The 22,564-nt window shown below is 35.6% G+C and overlaps 1 protein-coding gene across 1 annotated transcript; it reads right to left on the reverse strand.

Annotated features, from left to right (window-relative positions):
• Positions 1-16,106: 16,106 nt before the first annotated feature.
• Positions 16,107-19,737, reverse strand: LOC134797610 (uncharacterized). The gene is made up of 3 exons (XM_063769923.1): positions 19,583-19,737; positions 18,453-19,508; positions 16,107-16,319 (listed from the first exon to the last, which is right to left on the reverse strand). The coding sequence occupies exons 1-3, from the start codon at positions 19,626-19,628 to the stop codon at positions 16,132-16,134; spliced, it is 1,290 nt and encodes a 429-aa protein (XP_063625993.1). The 5' UTR covers positions 19,629-19,737; the 3' UTR covers positions 16,107-16,131.
• Between the last annotated feature and the right edge of the window lie 2,827 nt (positions 19,738-22,564).

The raw sequence follows: 22,564 nt of genomic DNA on the forward strand, positions 1-22,564 counted from the left end.
AGCAAAGAAATTATATTTTATGAACGTAAGGCCGGTAAATGTTATCGCGATTGAAATAATATGTATGTATAGTTACTTTTCTCAAAAAAATTATATATATACCAATGCGCCGAGAAACGCTTACAAAATATTTCATTACAAGAAAAATATAACACAAGGTAGGTACAAAATGCGTGGAAATACTCATAAAAGTTCAAATAAGGACGGGACGTAATGACAATATTTCCACGCATGTTTGAGAAAACTTAATTCACTTAATAAACTAACATCATCTTAATAGGTAACAATCCTAAACATGTAATGGTTTCTGAATCAAACTATATAGTATATACCTACAACATAAGTTGCCAATGTTGATCAATTACATAATACATAATTATTTTTTTTTAGGAATCGAACTTTATTAAAAACGTTAAATTTTAATGGCAATATGTCGGCGCATGTTCAAAAACATTTTTTATAAAATTCAAATGAAGCTTTCTCAAACATAAGTGGAAATATTGTCATTAGGTTTGTAATAATAGGCTGCGAAACACCGTGTTGCGCGCGCTAAGCGCGTCACAACCAAATTAACTTTCTACAGTTATTTAATCTTTGGTCACAATAACTCCAATTTTATTGCACTTGGGCTCAGCACAAGCATGCAGGATACAAGGAAGGCACGGAGCGACGAGCGACACAGCCTCCTCGTCTCAAATCTAGCACACGACTGCCGGCCTCGCCTTTTTCGAGCTACGTACGCACGAAATGATGAAAAATATTCGATTTCTTAAAAAAAAATTGATTAATAAACATTATTCTACGTTGTATTTGTAGTGTCGGTTAAAACATTTATATTCATTTAAAAATAACTTTAATCGAATAAACCGTTTAGTAGAAATAGGCAAAGTTAGTCGCAAAACGGCCTCGCGTAATGTTCCTTTTTTCGAAAAATTATAAGTCACAGGAAAAAAGTTAAACGTTACAAATGTTGTACATAAATGTTGTAATTTTGGTCTGAAATAAATATATATTGATTGATTGATTGATTGATAAAGCGTGGATTCGTATATTTTTTTTCATAATAATTTTGTTGAACCGTTAAGAAGATATATATTCTAGAAAGTAAGAGTTTACGGCCAAAAACGGCGCGTAGCGCCTTAAACATATGGTATAGCATTAAATGTTACGGTTGTTGCTGACGGACTGTACTCCTGGACCCATACAAGTGGCTTTTGCATATAGTTTTTGCGCTTGTACCATGTTTACATAATTAACTTGGTACAAGCGTTAAAATTTTACGTAAGTTAAAATAAGAGTAGGTAGGTACATTATCAATTTTGAAAAACGCACCAACAAAATTCGTGACGTAGCGAATTCAAAACATCTATAACATTGGTTGTATGTCCATACTACGTCGATATCATTCGACATACACAGTTAAAGAGGAACGTAAGTTTCCAATGTGGCAGTCGATTCAGTATAGGTACACTCCGATATTCCCGGCCGTAACGTGGTACCGTGCGAATGAATCCCATAAAACGTTCACGATAGCTACAGAACTGCTATTAACCATTGTTTCAGGCGAACCAATATATATGGGACTCATAAATAATAGATCCATAAATTAAATTTTAGAACATTTTCATTTTGTAATTTCATAGTTGTTTGAAATAAAATAAAAATAAAAGTAATATAAAATAGTACATTTAAATTGAAATTCATTTATGGTTAAATTGATAAGATTCATAAAAGGGTCCAAATTCATAAGTACGTTATCCACATTTTATTATAATACATTTACAAGTGATTAGCACATTTATTTATAAACTAACAAAGTAATTCCTAGATCAAATCATATATTTATATCTGTCATAAACTCTTCGACTGAGTAGTAGGCTTTTGAGGTTAAGAAGGTATTCAGCCTATTCTTGTACACGTTAAAAATGTTAAAATCAGTCTCGTTCTTAATATCTATTGGGAGCTTATTATATATTTGTATACACCTATAGTATGGTCCGACTTTGTACATATGAATTCTATGAGGCGGAAGGACTAAGTTGTTACGGCGGCGCGTACTTTTTGTAAATTCGAACATATCGATGTGTTTTCTGACAAATAATCCGATTTCAAGGATGTATATGCATGGTAAGGTTAGCATATTATTTTGAATAAAATGTTTTTTGCAACTGTCAGGCTCATGGGTGTTAACAATAACACGGAGGCATTTTTTTTGTAACAAATAGTAGCAAATAGCGAACTTAAATTACCACTATAGTGTAAATAACATTATTTGCGGTATTTGACACATTATGACTGACGTATATAGAGATGTAACTAACGCAAATCGATTGTCACAGCAAGCGATTACGATTGGATGGCACGTAGACTGAGGTATCGAATTGTGACGTATAATGAATTTTTATTTGAGATATAAATAAAGCTAGAATTATATGGTTTCCCCGCAAGCTACCGGTCGGTCGGTGTATTTAATACACCGACCGAGTAGGTCGCACCCATTGTCAAAATTGAAACTAACTGGGGATCTATTTTAAAGTTTATTTATGTTATTTCTGTGTCAAATTTGTTGTCTGTTAAGTGACGATAAATATATCCATATTTACAGTTAATTATCCACCTTTTCCTTATTTTTATTAAAAGAAAAATGAAAAATTCATATCGATTTACTTAGACGACTACCGATTCATAACGGTGGTGTCCGGCCAACCCTAAAATTAAAAAAAGAAAAGACGTAGAACGTAAACGTTCGCAGTGCAGTTGTTTTCCTTTGTGATTTCGATGTGCAAAACTTTTTACGTAGTATTGCTGTTGTGAGTGACAGACGTCAAATACCGCAAATAATGTTATTTACACTATAAGCCTTACAATATAAACCTTTAAGTGCCTCGCTAAATAAAGTGATAGACATTATAACCTACAATTTCTAAACGCAAAATAGTGCAATTCATACCAAAATGGAGGCAAAATTGGAAGAAATTATGAAAACTTTACATTCAATTAGAACAGACTTGGAATTAAGCATCAAAACAAGTGCAGAGAGCGTAACAGAAAGCATACAGAGGAAATTAGACGAGAAATTTCATACTTTACAAGCAAATTATGACAATTTAAAAGAGCGTGTCGAAAATCAAGAGCATCGTCTGTATTTTATAGAAAAACAAGCAAGGCAACGAAACTTGGTATTTTTTGGCATTGACGATAACGAAAAATCATATCAAGAATTGGAAACGAAAATTACCAACTTCATAAAAGAATACCTCACTTTAGAACTAAGCTACAGAGATATAGAATCAATCAGGCGAATAGGAAAAAAGGATAACAAAACAAGACCCATAACCGTAACCTTCACAACACTGCATACAAAAATTGAAATTTTAAAACAAAAGAAAAAATTAGCCGATTCGCAATTCTATATCAAAGAAGACTATCCCGAACACATCCTAAAAATTAGGAAAGAACTACAACCACAAGCAAAAGCTGAGAGAGATAAGGGCAATAAAGTCATTATTAAGTATGACAAACTAATCATACTGAAGGACAAGAACGGGCCTAGAACATCAAATAACAAGAGGAACCTATCACTCTCTCCACAGAGCCGATCCTTCCCGAATAGTGCAGCAACGAGTGAACAGGCGAGCAAGAAAAATAAGCTTCTCCCAACTTCTTCTAATGCTGACCCCTTCAAGAACAAACCTAAACAACGAGCCACGGGCACCTCGGAGGGAGTAGTCAAGCCAGGGATATTACACTTTTTCTCACCTAAAGACACAGCTCCTGTATCATTACAAGACGTGCCTAACGAATAGCAATTACTGCAACCAGCAACCCCTTATCAAACACTGAATCAAGTTTAATTGTTTAAATTGTATTTATTTCCTGTGTTTAATTATGTAGTTACATGGCAATAAAGGCTTTTTTATTTTATTTTATTTTACACTATAAGACCTTAAAAACGGATGTAAGTAGATGATATTTTTGACGTTTGGGGTTATCGAAATAATGATGATATACCTACGTATATTAAGTAAATATGTCACTAATTACCTAATAGGCCGATAAACATTTAAATATACTCAAGTCAATTTGCAAACTAAAACAATTCTTTTATCAGCATACCAAGAATTTGAATAAATCGACTTGTTTATTTTGGAAACCTCATATCTCTTTTTGCAGTTTTTATAAATTGATACTTTGGCTTTTAGACTTTAAAGTTGCTTTTTCAATTATGGAATTAAATGGCATATGAGATTATTGAAGAGAACTTGTATAAGTAAATTGTTGCCGACGCAGCAGCTATTAAGGGGTTTTAACTTGGGGTTTACGATCTGGATCGTCTGATAATGGCTGGCTGTAAATTCACTTTCCCTGTCTCTTTAATCTTACTTCTTTAATTGTTTAGAAACCTTCCAATAAAAGCCTAATAAGGGGTTTATTACACCAACCGTCAGTTCAATTTATTTCAAAATAAACCAAAAAATAATAAATTTAACAGTAAAAAAACACGTGCGAGGCGAGTCGCAAACAGGGGGTTTTGTACCGTGCATTACAATAATTTTGTTTAAGTTTTTAAATAACTTTTTTTTATATTATGTATGGTTTTCACAGTGAAATTAGTAAGTTCTAGACCAAACTTAATATAAACTTAATTTTATCCATAGTACGACAAATTTCTTATTTATTCAAATATGTTGTGTGTGGATTAGTGAGCAGAAACAAACTCCACTCGCTTATGCGTATTACTTACTCTAAGTATTTTGCACTGTGCGTGCAAATAATCTACGTTGAATGAACGGTTTTGCCGGATTTAGATAATTTATGCGCCGCTACGATATCTGTTCGTTGGGCTCCGATTTTCCCAGTGATGATGAATAAACCAAGTGAATGAATGAGACTTTAACGTTTTGAAACTGAACAGCAAACTGTAGGTACTTTATTTGCGTACAATGAATATTTGAAAGAACAGAACTAACAAGGTTTACTAAAGCAGATTTTACAATTTTTTATGTTGAGATATGTTGTTCAAAGTTGAAGCTTATCAGTATATCACGGTCACTCACGGGAACATTCTCCTGACAGTATTATTTTTCCGGGCAGTTAAATCGGTCGTTAGCGCGTATCCGATTTGTGTTCAACATAGGGCTGGCACACATACCCACGATACGGCGTCGTATCGTGGGACGACGCGGCGTCGCCGTGTAACGTTGCGACGTCGTGTCGTAGAAATCTACGACGTCGTATCGTGGGCACTATACGACGCCGTGTCACGTTGCGGCGTCGTGTCGTAGAAACCTACGACGTCGTATCGTGAGTGCTATATACGATGCCGTATAATGTTGCGACGTCGTGTCGTAAAAACCTACGGTGTAAACAGTAAGTACATATTCTGCGACTTCTTAGAGGTAATAGCAGCAAAACAAGAACATGTCGGTTTCAATCCTTATATCTTGATTAACTGCGATGATTTTTTACATTTTCAACGTCATGGCAGTAACATGCCGGAAATGTTACCATGGTTACCAGTATAATTTGACACTGGGATAACGGTTTAACCGCTTAACCTCGGGTTAGTGGGATGGTGCAAGTGGTCCTTAAGGCGACGGTAGCGGTGGGTAAAATTTCAGATTCTGTCAATTTACCCCATTTCACACACAAGCGCACTTCACGCACACTACCTCACTTTACTGGGACAGGTCAGTGACCCATCATGTTTTTTTAAGATTGGACTTTTAGTTTAGTATTGACCACTAGCCTCCTTTGAGGGTAAAAGCGTTCCATTTAAAGATGAAAGAGAAACAATGCATTTAATCTTGCTTTCCTTGTCTGTTCATGTCACACGTGACGCACCTATAATTCATTTGATTGTTGACTGTTTTACTACCTAATATTGCTTTGTCGAGATACGCGTTTTGTACAATTAAAGCGAATAAAACAAGATGTCATTAAGTCAGATGTAAAATGTTATTTACTACTCTATACGGTTTTTCATAAGGTGCAATATCCATTCAATGGGAATATAAATAAATAAAGTTTCGGCAGGGTGGCAATTCCATTTTGGCGGATAAAGCGAAACAGAGTAGTTCTATCGAACCTGCTTACAAATTTTCACGAGAATCAGTTGAGAAATGTGATCTGCAAAGGAGAACATACAAAAGCATTTTTGCCTAAGCTGCAACCGAGACCTTTGCTAACGCTGGTTTAGGTACACCTATAAAAAATGGTTGTCCCTGCTGTAATTTTAATATCTTTATATTTCAACCGGTATAGTTTTACCTTCAAAAATAATCGGTATCGCTAAACAATAGCGGTACCTTACTACTTATACGTTCACGAAATCGGTATCTGCATAACTTGATTGTTAGTAAACTAACCTGGAAAATAATCTCAAAATCACCGAAACATTTATGTACAGTCACCTGCGATAATATGTTACGTCATTAGCGCCAACTTTGCCTCCAGGGAAACTTTGCCCAAAACGACAATTTTAAACAAATTCGTTAATGTAGAAAAATTGATAATAGTTATGGCCACCCTGCTGTTTTTAGTAGAAAATAGGTTATATTTCTGACCAAACTTGTGCATAACTGATATACCAAACTTGTCCATAACTTGACTTGGGAATTTTGAGCGAGTTGTTTAATATAGGGTATATTTCGGCGGGCAAAAAATTGATAAATAATGAATGCAAGTAGAAAAAATTGAGAACCCTTTGACAAATATTTCCGGGTTTGAGTTATAACACATGAAGCATAGATTATGTCTATTCAGATTTAAACTAAAAAGGCCTAAATACACAAAAGTTTGAGCGGTGGGCAAAGTAATCCGGTAATTTGGCATCCGTACCAACATTGCCCACCACCAAAAACGGATTAGGGTTGTCTTTTTCATCTAATTTACCCAACTTCGCAAGTAAAAGAAGGTTATGTTTGTACACTAAAATAAGTTTATAAATATATTCTGTATTTAATTTGTCTTATTATCCTTTATTTTGATATTTTATCCCGTTAACGAATGAAAAACACAACAAAAATCATATTTTTGGCCATTAAACTATTGTAACAGATTTTCTCAAAAGTGACAACCCTAGCCTTTGTAAAATGCTTAGGCGAGCCTTATTTGGAAATGGGCAAAAACGGGTAGGCAACATTGCCCAGCAAATGTATTTAAAAGTTTTACACTTATCGCTAAGCTATTAACAGGGAATGGTAGGATTGCCCAAAACCTTAAAGTGATCCTTAGACATCATCATCATACGAGCTGTATTTGAATACCAAATTGACGTGGGCAATGTTGGCGAAAACCCCGGATATCTTTGCCCGCCCTCTAAAACGCAAAAAATGGGTAAAAACACGACAAAAAATTTTTTTCTTTAAAACTGATGCATTTGATCACATAGGACGTGCTGAGCAAAAAAAAGTCATATGATGTGATATTTATTGAGAAATTCGCGTTTAAAAAAAAAAGCGGGCAAAGTTGGTGATAATGACGGTACCTACTCTTCGAAGGCCGCAAAAATATGTGACATGCTCTTATGGTTCTACAAATAAGATCGTGTCAGATATATTTGCGGCCTTCGTTGTGTAACATAAATTGCAGGTGACTGTACATTTGGAATAATTATTTTATTTAGTTTCAACGAAAGTTTCAAGTTTAGTACGAAAATACTTCAGATATGCAATATGCACAAAATGTAGATCTAATCGAAATAAAACATTGCTTTTTATAGTAAATTTATAAAACATTCGATAATAGGTATACATAACAATAACCAGTCCACAGCGCTAATTGGCCTGTAAGCTTCATCTCGGTCTCCAAAGCCGCAAAAACTCGCTAGTACTTAGTGCTGGTCTAGCCGTTATTTTTTCTTGAAGATTTTCAGAGAACAGCACGTACACGCATTATACATATAGACGGAACGAACGGCATAATCATAATAATTTATTAGTCGCAATCCATGGTATTACAGATCTAGGTACAAGACTTTCAGGTATTACTTATACGAATTACATAACTCTTCCTGTTAATAGGCAATATTTTAAGATAAATTTCTATAATATAATACAAGATTACAATTGTCATCAAAATTCATTGACGTACAGAAGTCAAATACGTTTTTAAAATGACGCAAAATGATACCAGCATAATAAAAATTGATCCCAATCACTAAAGATGAGTCTTTAAACTTTTTTCATTTTAAGCGAGTTTTGAAGGAACATAATACTTAAATTCGACTGTAATCGTATTGTTTTAAGATAGTTTACTGCGGTTTTCAACAATAATGACCCGTAAATAAGAGCAAATCAAATTTAAATGAGACGCGAGCTGATATTTATGTACCCTATTTTTTGAAATACAATTTATCTACTGGTATGCTTTCTCGTGTGCGTATATGATTTAATGTCAATATAATTGTCAAAAGCAAGAAAATCAAGCTGTCATTTTCATTTGAAGAAGTACACGTGTGCTCCGGTGTAGCCCCAACGGGCATCTGACTTGAAGAAGAATTTTGAGTGATGTCGTCAATGTATGGAAATTGTTCGAAAGTTTACATTTGAGATTGAATTTCTCTGTTGTCTTTGTGAGTAAAAATATAAATTCGTAATAAATTGGTACCTGAATTATCTAGCTTTCAAAATCATACAATAATTCAATTACTGTCAAAGACAAAATTTTTTTGCTTCTGTCTCAAACGGAACTCCATATTTTGATTTTTTGATACTTTTAGTGTCGATTTGTAGAGAATAACAGCAAATTAAAAATATAATGGCATGAAGAGTCGGTACACGGTTTCTTCATGAAAAAAATTATGTGTAATTGAATGCAATTATTAAACATTTATTGAACAAATTATGGTTACAAAGTGAGGTCTAAATCGAAAACGTCATATACCGGCCCCTTAATGGTAGAGTGTGCAGATAAAAGAAAAAGGTAGGTACTTACTTCTGTATGAAGAAGATTTAAAGCTTTGAAAACAAAAAAATACAGTTGTCTATTACACAAATATTGAATTACTTGTATTAAACGGTTTTATACAAATAATTCAATATTTGTGGAAAATTCTTAATCAATAATTTTCCACGATTCATATTTTATTGACAGATATGGCGATTCATATGTTATGAAAGACGTGACATATAGACGAACAGACAGAGTCATAAGGGTTTTTTGTACGGAACCACCTTTTTTTGTACGAAACCCTAAAAAGCATAATATGTATTAAGAATAGCGCTAAAATGTATGCATGTATTGACTGTTTACCGCTATTGCCATTATCTACTAGAGCCTTTGCGAGCCCAATGGTCACGCCATTATGAAAAAAAAGTGCCTGGACTTGTAGTATGAAGGCATATGACATATGAGTATAATTATTAATTTGTTGTGCTAATGGTACTTTCGAATCGTAGTCTGAAATTGTGGTCGACTAAAACTACGATACGATATCGTGTCGTGAATCAATCAATGCACAATTGCACATCGTAGGTTTCCACGTTGCGGCGCTGCACCGTGACACGACGTCGCAACGTGAGACGATGTCGCGTCGTCTCACGATACGACGTCGTATCGTGGGTATGTTTGTTGGCCCGTAGGTTTCCAGGTTACGGCGCCGCAACGTGACACGACGTCGCAACGTGAGACGATGTCGCGTCGTCTCACGATACGACGTCGTATCGTGGGTATGTGTGCCGGCCCTAACGAACGTATGTCTACGATGCGTCTAATTACAACTAAGTACTCTTTATTATATTTATTATCCCTTCGAGTGGCATTGTCCTCCTCGAGGTCTCTACGGTAAGTGGCGGTGGCCGCGAGACGGACAGACATAACAAGCCGGTTGAATGGCGCAGCCATTTTGGAAAAATATACGTCAAGTGGCGGGGCCTCAACGGGTGATCATCGCGAATTTGGCGCGTGTTAGAAATATGACCGTTTCCCAAAAAAAATCTATGGATGAGATATACAAACTATATATCACTGAATTCAGCATAAAATGGGTTATTTGATTGTATACCAATGAATTCTATTCTATTTATGTGAATTATGCTAGACTTGTTCTAATCTCATATTACCAATTTTTTTCTACTTTCATGTAAAAATACGTATAGTTACGAAATAAAACAATTGATTGTAGAAAAAGCAGTCTTTATGACAAAACAGTACATTTAACACGATTCACACAGTTTATTTCACTTTTTATCAGTGCGTATTACGTTTGAATGTTCGCGGCTCGACGACGGTCGGCGCGTAGTGGGCGAGGTGGGGCAGGAACATCACGTCATTTCTAACAAACTTTGTTTTACGCGGGAATTCGAACGTTAGGGAATACCATCCTTGTTTATTGACGAATGCATCTTGCAAGAGTGAGCAAGCAAGGCATAGTTTTCACGGTTTTATTTTAGGCGCGAAATGCAGCGTCGCACAGAGGCCGCGAGACGGTCTCTGCCAATTACGGGCTTGTTATGACCGAACCTTCTCGCGGCCTCTGCCACGCCGAGGCATATTTAAAAAAATGGCCGCGCCATTTGTCCTACCGTTCAACCGAAGGTGCTGCCACCCGAAGGGTTATAGTATTGAGTCTCGGAAATGAGATCATTGTTATTTTTATTGTAAATGGATCAATGAATGCTTGAATTGTCGTTCGCATAATTTTTTTTAAAACTATTTACGATAAATGGTATAGGTCACAGAAAACTGAAAATAAAAATTGCTTATGCTTGAATAATTACATTTTAATTGCATTTATAAAAGGTAACTTCACATTTCCGTTTACAATTGGTGAATATTAATTTAATTTCTATAATGCTGTAGCTGCATATCAGCTGCTAGGTATGTCTGTTTTCATCACGTTCTTTTTTTAGGGCTCCGTACCCAAAGGGTAAAAAGCGGCCAAGTGCGAGTCGAGAACATAATAAAATTGCGGTTTACGATTTATGACGCATTAAAAAAAAACTACTTACTAGATCTCATTCAAACCAATTTTCATCATATATTTTAGTTTTATCATTCTCTTAATTTAGAAGTACAGGGGGGGGGGGGGGGGCACACATTTTACCACTTTGGAAGGCCTCTCGCACAAACTATTCAGTTTAGAAAAAAAGATTATTAGAAACCTCAATATCATTTTTGACCTATCCATAGACGTATGGGTTTGATGAAAATTTTTTTGAGTTTCAGTTCTAAGTATGGGGAACTCCCAAAATGTATTGTTTTTTTTTCTATTTTTGTGTGAAAATCTTAATGCGGTTCACAGGATACATCTACTTACCAAGTTTCAACAGTATAGTTCTTATAGTAGTAGTAGTTTAGGAAAAAAGTGGCTGTGACATACGGACGGACAGACAGACAGACAGACATGACGAATCCATAAGGGTTCCGTTTTTTGCCATTTGGCTACGGAACCCTAAAAACGGGTCCCTATTACTAAGACTCCACTGTCCGTCTGTCTGTCTGTCTGTCACCAGGCTGTATCTCATGAACCGTGATAGAACAAGACAGTTGAAATTTTCACAGATGATGTATTTCTGTTGCTGCTATAACAACAATATTAAAAAGTACGGAACCCTCGGCGGGCGAGTCCGACTCGCACTTGTCCGGTCAAGAAAAATCTTTGTCATTTTTGGCTGCATTTCCTGATTGACTATTTGAGACGAGGAGAATATTGTGCTAGATAAAACGCACTTCCCGCCCTAGAGGCAACCGTGTACCAACGATTGGAGTGCCTGCCAATGTTTTCCATACTCATGAATAAACAATTACTGATTCGCGGAGCTTCGCAACATTGTTTTGTTTCCGGCGTCCGACGATCTATTACACGTAGAAGGATTCCGCGTAGGCGAAATTTGCTTTCAGTTAATCAGTCATTATTATTCAATCACGGGTAGATTGTTATATTTTCATTATATATTAATAATTTAGCATTAGCTAAACTCATTTTTTTTTGTACCCAGTCGACTGTAGCAATTCGGTTAATCTAATATTGAATAAACCTAACCTAATGGTTTTTTATTTGTACCCTTTTTGAAAGTTGGTTAAAAACATAGCGTAGTACTATTAGTTATTCTGTGACATACATAGCTTAGCCAAAATATGCTAGGTCAATTTGGCCACAAGCATTAATCAAACCAATGTCGCGTGTTATCCACATACCCATCCAGGCATTCACCCTAGACCGCAAAAACTTTTATAACTCTGCATTTTACTGTAGCCGGTTAAGACTATTGTGGTAAATATGTACGAAATATAATTAAATTTTCCTCATAAGCATTTAATTAATTTCTGCAGGGTCGTAAACTGAGAGCTGAAATCAACATTTTCATTTTTCTCATAAACCTCTGTTTTCGGGGCAGGTAAAGAAGGTATAATGCAAATGTATGCAAACGTTTTTGTACCTCTGTTTGGTCGGGATCTCGGTTTCGGGTTCTATTAATCTAATTTAGAGGTTCATTACGGGATTCTGACCGTGATTAGGTGACGGCGGACAAAAAGGTTTCATGTTGTTACAGTCTCCATTTCTCTTTACATATCAGTTGGAGTTACAATCACCGGGTACATTTTAAGCTATATAGTACAGATATATAGTATTGTTTGAAATAGATGTAATTAATGTATATTTATAAATGTTAATATTTGAAAGAATATTAGAAATGAGGTTTACAAATAGGTATTTAGTTAGGAACGTTTTCGTCATTTCTAGACATCGTTCACAAGTTGAAGCGTCACATATAAAATTATGTGACGAAGTACCATTTTTGTCGATATGAGATTTTGAAAATCCGAATGCCATCCTAAGCACTATTTTAATTTGCGGGTATCTACGCCTCAATTACAGACAATATTAGGATGCCTACTTGAAAATAGCAGTAATTATTGTAAATTTTATAACATGAAATTGAGCGATTGAACTATTGAGTATGGAATTAACAATGATTTTCGAATATTGACTGCATTTGTACAGTAAGCGGCAGAGTTAATGGGGGGAAGTCAATTTACTCTGCAGCTTACTGTAGATACTACACTTTTAGATAAGACAAAATTAGTTTAGTAGTACCACTGTATGTATATATATTGTATGTAAATAAATGATTAAAAAAAAAATACAAAAGGTGTGATTCTCGTACATTATTGTAAGACACGTTTTCTTAATAAAAATCCTGTCATTTCTTTCAGCTGAAATTTTGTAAGTAGGACGAGCATTTTAGTGTTTTAAATGGGCCCATACAAGTAAGTTATTCGTCGTTCCGGGAGATAAATGGACGCGACGAAACTGCAGATGTCCTGGTTCTTGTTCATGGAATTTACATTTTGCCCAGGTACTAGGGCATTATTCAAATCCGGGCATCGTTGCTGAAGAAGTGATCTAACAAGTCTAACTATAATATTTTTAGGAAAATTATTTTATAATGGTTAAAGTTTTACTTTGTAGTTCCAATTATAATTTACTACATTATTTATGTACATATGTATTTATGTAGTAGAGAGGAGGCCTCGGCCTGTGCCCAAAAGTGGGATGAGACGATGACTATGAGACGATATCCGCCCAAATACATGTATGAATAACTATATTGTACACAACCTGCCGAATCCACCAGCTTAAATATCATGTAGGCAGCGGGTGCCATCGGCCCACCGCGCAGGTAGTGCCAAAGTGGTATAATTATTTTTTCACCACACCAGCTCGGAAAGGCTTACTTTGCACTTCAAAACCTGATAGCAAAGTTGCACTTTGCTATCAGTGGTAATTCACATGTGAGGCAAAGTAATCAAATGCAAATTTTGAGTTGTTTTCTTATGTTTGCTGGAAGAATTGACTTTTAAATGATGATTTTGGATGATAAATATTTAAAACAATAATTTGGATTTGATTTGGATTGATTTGCTTTGAAACCCTCGCTCAAGATTACATTTCGCGAACCACTCGCAACGCTCGTGGTTCAATTTTGGAATCTTTCGCTTGCTCGGGTATCAATATTAGCACGAGCGGTTAAACAACAACTTTGCCCCCTCGTAAAACAAATAACTAAGCATATTTTTCAACATCATTTAATTTGATTGCGCCCGCTACGGTTTTGTTACCCAAAACAAAAGCCGGATACTTACCTAATATATACCTGACATCGGCGAATTTAGTTACTGTAAAATTTACCATCGCAACGGTTCATAAAGATTGGAAGTAAAGAGCGATATTTTTTATCGAGTCGGTATAAAAACGCGCAAAGAGCCATTTCCATAAGTTATGTTCCTACCCGCGGGTTCCTATGAGACACCACCTTCGTGATTATTGGTAATACTGTCGATTCTTCTTACAGTCACCAGCAATAGTATGTTACTCTTCGAAGGCCGCAAAAATATGTGACACGCTCTTATGGCTCTATAAATAAGATCGTGTCACATATTTTTGCGGCCTTTGTCGTGTAACATATTATTGCAGGTGACTGTACAATTGCTAAAGGGGAAAAAATAAAGAGCACGGAGTTTTCTTTAATTGATAAGGATTGATCTTTGGTTTAAGTAAACAACTAGTTGCTGATGATTTTTAGGGTTCCGTACCCAAAGGGTAAAACGGGACCCTATTACTAAGACTTCGCTGTCCGTCCGTCCGTCCGTCCGTCCGTCCGTCCGTCCGTCCGTCCGTCCGTCCGTCTGTCACCAGGCTGTATCTCACGAACCGTGATAGCTAGACAGTTGAAATTTTCACAGATGATGTATTTCTGTTGCCGCTATAACAACAAATACTAAAAACAGAATAAAATAAAGATTTAAATGGGGCTCCCATACAACAAACGTGATTTTTGACCAAAGTTAAGCAACGTCGGGAGTGGTCAGTATTTGGATGGGTGACCGTTTTTTTTTTTGCTATTTTTTTTGTTTTTTTTTTTGCATTATGGTACGGAACCCTTCGTGCGCGAGTCCGACTCGCACTTGCCCGGTTTTTTTTGTAATTCTAATAGGATTATTGGCTTTCTTAACAGACACTTAACTTTTATCTAAGGTCCGAATAGTCAGGCGTAGGTATCCTAAAATCAACTTGCCTTGGTCTTTTTTGACGAATTGCAATGTTCTTAAATACCTTGCTGGTTTCACGTTTCTTATAATAAAACGTTTAATATCGGATCAGCATTTGAATATAGCTAATTAATAACTATAACTTTACATTTTAGGTTCACTTACGGCGAAAATATTTAACCGCTGTCCACTGTAAATGTATACATCAATCTTTTAGCTTTTAAAACATTCTTTGTAAAATGTTAATCATGGAAATGGGTTTTCATCCTTTTTTCCAACTCTGACGTTACTAGACGCTGTTCTGCACAATTTATTTCAAGCTGAAAAGTTATTCCGCCAGCTCGTTATTGCATCTCCATACATCCGCCGTCTGACCTTATTATCTTCAAACTGTATTAAGCATTATAATGGTAAGAGTTCTCGGAAACCCAAACAATGAAAAAGAAAAAGATTCAAGGAGATTGGAAGCATAGCTTGCATTTTGCGGAATTACATTATTCATTTCATTTTAAAGAAAATGAACAAGTTTAATGCTTTTCTACAGGTAAGTTTTTACCGGAAATTTGCTGGAAATCATGACAATGAATTATTTTGATACCTACATTTGATGCATTAAAAAAAATCAATAACAATAGACACATAATATTTATTTATGTATGAATTCAGAACTGGTACCTAAGTGTGATACTTATTTGTAGATTATCTAGTAATATCCATAGCAGAAGAATTTTATTTGTAGAAAAAAATATAAATATATTAGATATTACCGTCACCGGTAAAAAAAAGTGCTGAGTATATTGAGGTATTGAACTTTATTGAAGAAATTGTATTGTTCTTAAACTGGTTTCTAAGAAAGTACACAATAAACAAAAAGTAATTTTCCTTTTGTAAAAATATCCTCTCTGATTGTGGTTTTATTAGGTTACTATAGTGAATTAATATTTTAATTAAAAATCCTTGACTAACTTCATCGACCTATTTCGTGACTTTCAAACGAGAGACAATTGGTTAGACCTAAAAATAGGGATTATAGAGAGCCAAGTTGTAAGTAAGCAGGAATATATTTATTATAAATCGTGTGTGGAGTTCAGTAATAAGTATTCTTCATATACAAGCTTTGATCGTATTATTTATTTATTGTAAAGTAAATTTGACAGCAACTATGACAAAGCCTACTAGAAGCGCATTGAGGCTATGTATGGCGTAAGCACTGTTGCACATGTCGTTGTGGCAAATGCTGCACGAGACCATTTTCTGCCCAATATTATATCCTTCATCTTCGTTGCAAGTGTGGCCGCAATCGCGGATCAGGATCGATTTCCCTGCGTACAAAAATGTTATGTTTTATAAAATCACTGCGACTGGTTCATTTTAATAACATTGTCGGACACTATGCCTGGACGCCATTGTTTTGTTATTATAGCGTGACACACGGCGACCCAAAGTTATCCAATTTTTATTTATCACAGTGACTTTACTGCGAAACCGTACAAACTCCGTTGTCGTCATAAGGTAACGGCGGCTATTAACGCGGGTATCAAAATCGACGTCTAACACCGCGGTGTTTACAAATACGCATTTTGCAAGCAAACAGATCTATTCCCTAAGAAATAAAGCATACACAAAACAAGCTCATTCATTGGTCTATCGTGCCCATTAGTGTGCATTTGTGTGATTGTAACAAAAAAGTCGCGATTCGTCAGTTTGTGCGACGGCGGCGCAAGAACCGATTATTCCATACAGACGCGTGACGCCACAGGTAAGTGCACTCCAATCTTACTTAGTGTTTTACGTAATAGTTATGGCAAATAAACTAGTGCAATGCCTTTTAAGAGGTTGTGTATTGTTTTCTACACGATTTTGAATTACTTTTAACTTAGTTTTTGACCGGGAATACGTTTAAAATGGAAAATAAAATACAGCGGTGATAGGCGCCAATTACTTCTGTGGTAAGTAATTCCGTGGTATGCCACGGTAATAGAAAAAGTGGTAGTTTTGTTATTTACTCTTTAGTTTTGGTACAAATTATCAGTTTTATAATTTCTTTTATTTATTCCAATCTTGATCTATTCACGCTATTAAAGAGCTATTTCCGTGGTATGGAAAGTATTCAACTAACCCTTAATTTTTAACAAAAACTTCAGCACCGATTTCCTTGTTTCTATGGAAACCCTTAATCTGTCAACTTTTTTTTATTTTGAGATAAAACCTAAAATTGACTTGCCGGTTATGTGATTTTGTCTTTATAAGAAGCTTGTAATATACGTGTTTGATTTGATTTGAAAAACCATCTGTGTTTTATTCTTTTTATGGGTCGGAATTAGGTTTAATCAAACTCCAAATTAAGCCTATTACCGATGGTATGATCAGATTACCCTCGGTGATAGAATGTATAGAAATCTATTACCGACCCATAGAAACATCGAATGGGTCGGTAATAGGCTGGTAATAGGCTCTTAAAGAGTTAACTATTACCGAGTGACTATTTGGTATTGTATTTTTGCTATTTTTAAACATACTCCTATAGTTTTATTTTTTATTTTTGTGTCATTATTAAACTTAATGACACAAAAATAATATACAGAACCCACGTCGTTATTATGGTTTTAACCCTCGGTATTAGGTTTCGAATTTTGAGTTTGGTTTCTATTAACGAGTGTAGAAAAATCATGCCAATTGTACCCTCGGTAATGAAAGCTCAATTCGCGGTAATAGAATCACAGCCTGTCCCTTGCCACGGTAATAGAAGATTTGGTCATTTTGGCTTCAAAAAATATTTTAATACATATAATAACCCAAAATGAATCCAAAAACGTGTGAAACGGAAAGTTCATTAAATGCTCTGATGAAAAAAAAATATTCCTGGCTGCTAGACAGCATTGATACCCTTAATTTTTGGATCTCTTTTGAAAAGTTCCTTAACTACCACGGTAATAGGTTAACAAAGTTCCAAGTGATACTACAAAATGAAAATAATTATTGTAAATTGACACCACAAGGCTAATATTTCCATCATCCACATACATATTTCCATGGAGATATTTAAAATGTAATATTACTATCAGTCACATTTTTGGCCCTACACCGGAACGTGCGACACAACTGAAAACCGCCGTGTCGCCGAAATAATTTTTAGCTTGTAAGATTTTACTTTATGTATGTTAGTTTGTAAGGTATGTATCTATGGGCCTTATATGCCTGATAATAAATGATATTTGATTTGATTTTGATATGCAAGTGAATCATCTTGATGTTTCTAAGAGAGTTTGTAATAAGTATACCCTATACTATTATAAACTGAGTTAGGTACTTAAAATCTGAATAAAACAACCTATCTTCTGAATAGCAGTTACAGGTATTAATGTAAATATTATTCAGAAGAAGGTTAAATATATTACACTGTAGTCTCTTTAAAAAAATAAAATACTGAAGGACAAGGCTTGTAAATAACTCACCTTCTATTTTGTACATTTTTGTAAGACACGCATTATTATCCCTGTTGCAATATTTGATCGTCGTAGTTGCATTTGTTTTCCAACAGGAGGGGTCATGATATGTGCTGCATGCGTAGCAAGCTTTACCATTCTCCATCAACGACACTTGTCTATCATCGTTCCATTTACCAGCATTCTTTGCAGGATTTTGGTAATATTTATTCATATCTATTACATTCTTACTTGGTGTTACTACTGTGTTTGGTGTTAATACTGGTTTGAATACGTTTGTTTGAGTATTTTTTACTGGTTCTTTTTTTGATGTAATGCCAGCACCTGATTTATCAAGCTCCACAGATGACGGACCGTCAGCATGTAATCTTCTTGAATCCATTTCATAATCTGGCATAGAACGTCTAGATTCGTGAATACAATCAGCAAGAAGTTTTACTGCTTGATCACGTGCTTCACTAGGTGAACTTTTACCAACTACATCTTGTGTTTCAGGATTACCGTATCGTGGTTCTGCGTCTGCTTCGTCCTTTCTTCCACACTCCAGAGAATCTTCATGTGAGTCTACCATAGGAGGTCTAGGGTCATAGTCAACTTTCGCAATATCCAATAAATCATTATTCGGTTTTTGATCCGGAGTTGCTTTCTTGTTTTCACTCGCTGACATTTGATTTAGAACCGAGCTCTTTTCAATAAATTCAACTATTTTGTCAGGTTGTTCAGATTTCCGGTCCATCTGATCTGATTCATGCTTTTTGTCATCTACAGTTGGGTAGCTATTTTCCGTCAATGATTGGGGCTTAAGTTGAGGTTGAAGCAGTTGGTTCCCAATTTGCTGAGCTATCGGCGGTTGAGCAAACGGTGCAGGTATCCAACCAGAATCAGTAAAAGCAACTGGATCTCCGAAATTCCGGCGTCGACAAGGTCTTGCACGTGGCATGTTTGCGAGTTGATCAGTAAACTGCGGTGATGAGACCGGCCTTTGGTCCAATGGGCGTGAGGGAGGAGAAAACGGATAAAGTAATTGACTTTGGCCATATTCTTGGGGCTGCCACTCGCCTGCAACTAAATTATTTACAGAAAATGAGTAGGTACTTACAATTTTAACAGTGCAATACTTACATTTGGTAAAGTATTACCTAAACCTGCAGCTACATGAAAATACAAGAACATATTTTTCCACATTTTTTTTATGTTTTAAAAACACTGCTCCAGCCTTAGTTCACGCGAGGTCTATACAAAAGCCACTTGTGAAATAAATAAAAATATTGTTCGGCGCAAGTTTTAGATCGGGTTTTATGACTGGGGCTGTAAACCAATATCAGTCTATTGTGGAAGTGCACGACTGGAAAGGTATTTCATGAAAACAATGGATAGGTACCGCATGGAAACGATTTTCATTGTTCCAAACAGCCGCCTTTTAAACTTCTCATAGGATTCGATGCAAAAATACGCATCAATAGCGACAAAACAATGTTGTTCCGTTCCAGCATGTTCCGGCATGAGCCGTAACCACAAAGCTGAGTCATTAAGTCAGGTAAGCAATAAGTCAGTGAACGTACATACTTTATATTTAGTGGAACATATAAAAAATGGGGAGTACATACTTTAAAAAATGATTCACCTAAGCGGTATATACCTACTATACCGCAGTACCAAATAAAAAACCAACTTGACTTTAACGGAATTGGCCTAATGTCCATAACTTTGATTTTCTACAAAGTGATAAATTTCTAAATTAACTATTTAGAAATTAATTTCCAAGGCCTTTTCATTAATTTTCGAGGGATTTAGATCCCTTTCGCGTTCGTAATCGATATCGGAGACAGAAGGAGAGAAATTAACCCCATTTGTCTTCGCCGTTTTGCTTTTCAGATGGGTTCAGGAGGTAGAGGATTACTAGCTTATACATATCATTTTATTTTACGCCGGCTTATAATTTAATTACCTGTCTCGTTATATTAAAAAATAACCCTAATTTAAACTAAACAAGACAAAAGCTTTGCAATTAACTTCATACAAATAGCTTTCTATGTGTCGCTAGTTAATTTGAATTACCGTAAAGTCGGGTTACTTTAGCCCTGGAGGGTAACTTTGGCCATTAACATTTACTCGGTCCAGGTTATATTATTGCACTGCAATTATAAAAATATGACATGAGGTTGGTTTTAGCTAACCTTTGACGTTTTTATGTTTTTTATTAGACCCTTTTAAATAAGGTTTTCATGTGGGTCAAAGTTACCCTCCATTGGGTCAAAGTAACCCGAGTTTACTTTGATCATCGTGAGCATAATAAGAGTAGCCTCTATTTTATCACTTTACTACTGTGGCCCTACATGTACATATTGATATCAACTTAATTAACACGGAGTTTGAAGGAGTTTTTGTTTTTCTAGTGTATGGCACAAACAAAAATTTAACTGATCTGTGACAAGAACATACCCATGTATATTTTCGTGTTTGTAACTACATTTTATAACAGTAAATTTTAATATTAATTAGCTACTTAGTGACATATTGGCTATATATATCTGACTAGCAAAATTATAAACAGAAGTATATTTTCAGAGCAATTGAGATAAAATTTAAAAATCTGCACGACGGCCACATTCCTCCGCAAATTTTGCGGTGCGCGATGTCTTTCGTCTCCTTCCAAATTTTCCTGGCTTTTATATAAAAATATTCTTAATCTGCTGTTTTGTACGATAATAATATGACGCTTCTCAATTTTTCAGTTTAAAAACAGTTCACATCAGCAAATTGTTTCATTTTCCTCAATGCGGAAATGTATTATTCATGTTTGAAGAGATTAGACAGCGCAGCATCTAAATAGATAGGTATTCGCTAGAGTCTCATTGTTATGCAACAGAAAGTTTTGCTAGCGGTAGAGTATTATAATGTATGCAGTTCTTCTCAGTATTATTTAAGAGCCTGGCACTTGGTGGTACCAAAATTAAATGACAGTTTTAGTGGTACTCAGAGGCCGATTCTGATATTAGGTTTTCGCTCTAACGAAATTCGCTCCTTTTGATCTACCTATCTAGTAAGTGGAGTATGTGCACAAACGCAAGAGTTAGAATCCATGAAAGAACATGTAAACGATCTTACCTGATCGACAGTCTTCCACAAATTGACTATTTCTTACTGGGGCCTTACCATGATGTCCTTATTGCGATTCTGTTAAGGACCTAAACTGAATTGCTAAAGGACGGAGCTATATAAGTCGCATAACTTTAGTTTTAGTTTAGGTCCTAAACAGAATCGCAATAAGGACTTCATGGTAAGGCCCCTAATGTCATCATCATCAGCATCTCGCGCACTAATAAGTGCTAGCAAAATGCCTAATGAGTAATGACATGACTGGTATAGTCTTGAGTCGTCCCATTTGTTTTTTGTCAAGTTTTTAAATTAGTCCTATTCTGCTTTCGTAACGCATTCTACATTCGTCAAGTTCATCGGTGGTCTTTTTCATATCTGGTTATATTTGGTTGTTTGCCTTTTTCTTATTTCGGCTTATTCCGGTATTCGTCAACATCTTCTTTGGGCATGTTATTCGTCCTATCGTCTTTGGACATATTCTAATTTCGTATTTTTCTAATTTAGGCTCTTTTGAAATTTGGACACATTCTTTATTCGTCCCGTTCAATATTGGTCCCGTTCAATATTGGTCCCGTTCCATATTCGTCCCATTCGATATTCGTCCCATTCACTCTTCGTCTTGTTTTTTTGTTTTGTCTCCACAAACAATGATCTTTTTACTTAAAATATTAATTGAAAGTACTCTAAACAATACACATGTAGAGGAGATTAGTCCAAAACGGAGACACGGGGCTTACTCCATAGTGGCGTGCCTGGTCATAGACCAGGGCATGGCAGTATGGCTACTTAGATAGTTTCAGACTGATAAAAGCTTTGGTAACTGCTGTCAACTTTCTTGCTAAGTTTATCAACTAAACTAAAAATGTCTAAAGTAAAACTGTAAGAAATTGGCCCATGAAGAAGGCTGGTTGGGAACCTGAAGAACTTGGAGCATTTCATTAGTATTACTAAGGGGAAAATCGCGTATGGGATTTGGTACATGCTGTACCAAATCCTATACGCGATTTTTCCTGATGATCTTA

Source organism: Cydia splendana, chromosome 15, assembly GCF_910591565.1.
Source record: "Cydia splendana chromosome 15, ilCydSple1.2, whole genome shotgun sequence".
Classification (NCBI taxonomy): domain Eukaryota; kingdom Metazoa; phylum Arthropoda; class Insecta; order Lepidoptera; family Tortricidae; genus Cydia; species Cydia splendana.

Coding starts and splice junctions, on each gene's coding strand:
- LOC134797610 (XM_063769923.1), bottom strand. CDS start 19,628: ATGTGGAAAAATATGTTCTTGTATTTTCATGTAGCTGCAGGTTTAG. Junction 19,509..19,582: donor TCATGTAGCTGCAGGTTTAG/GTAATACTTTAC, acceptor TAAATAATTTAG/TTGCAGGCGAGTGGCAGCCC. Junction 16,320..18,452: donor AAAAATGTACAAAATAGAAG/GTGAGTTATTTA, acceptor TTTTGTACGCAG/GGAAATCGATCCTGATCCGC.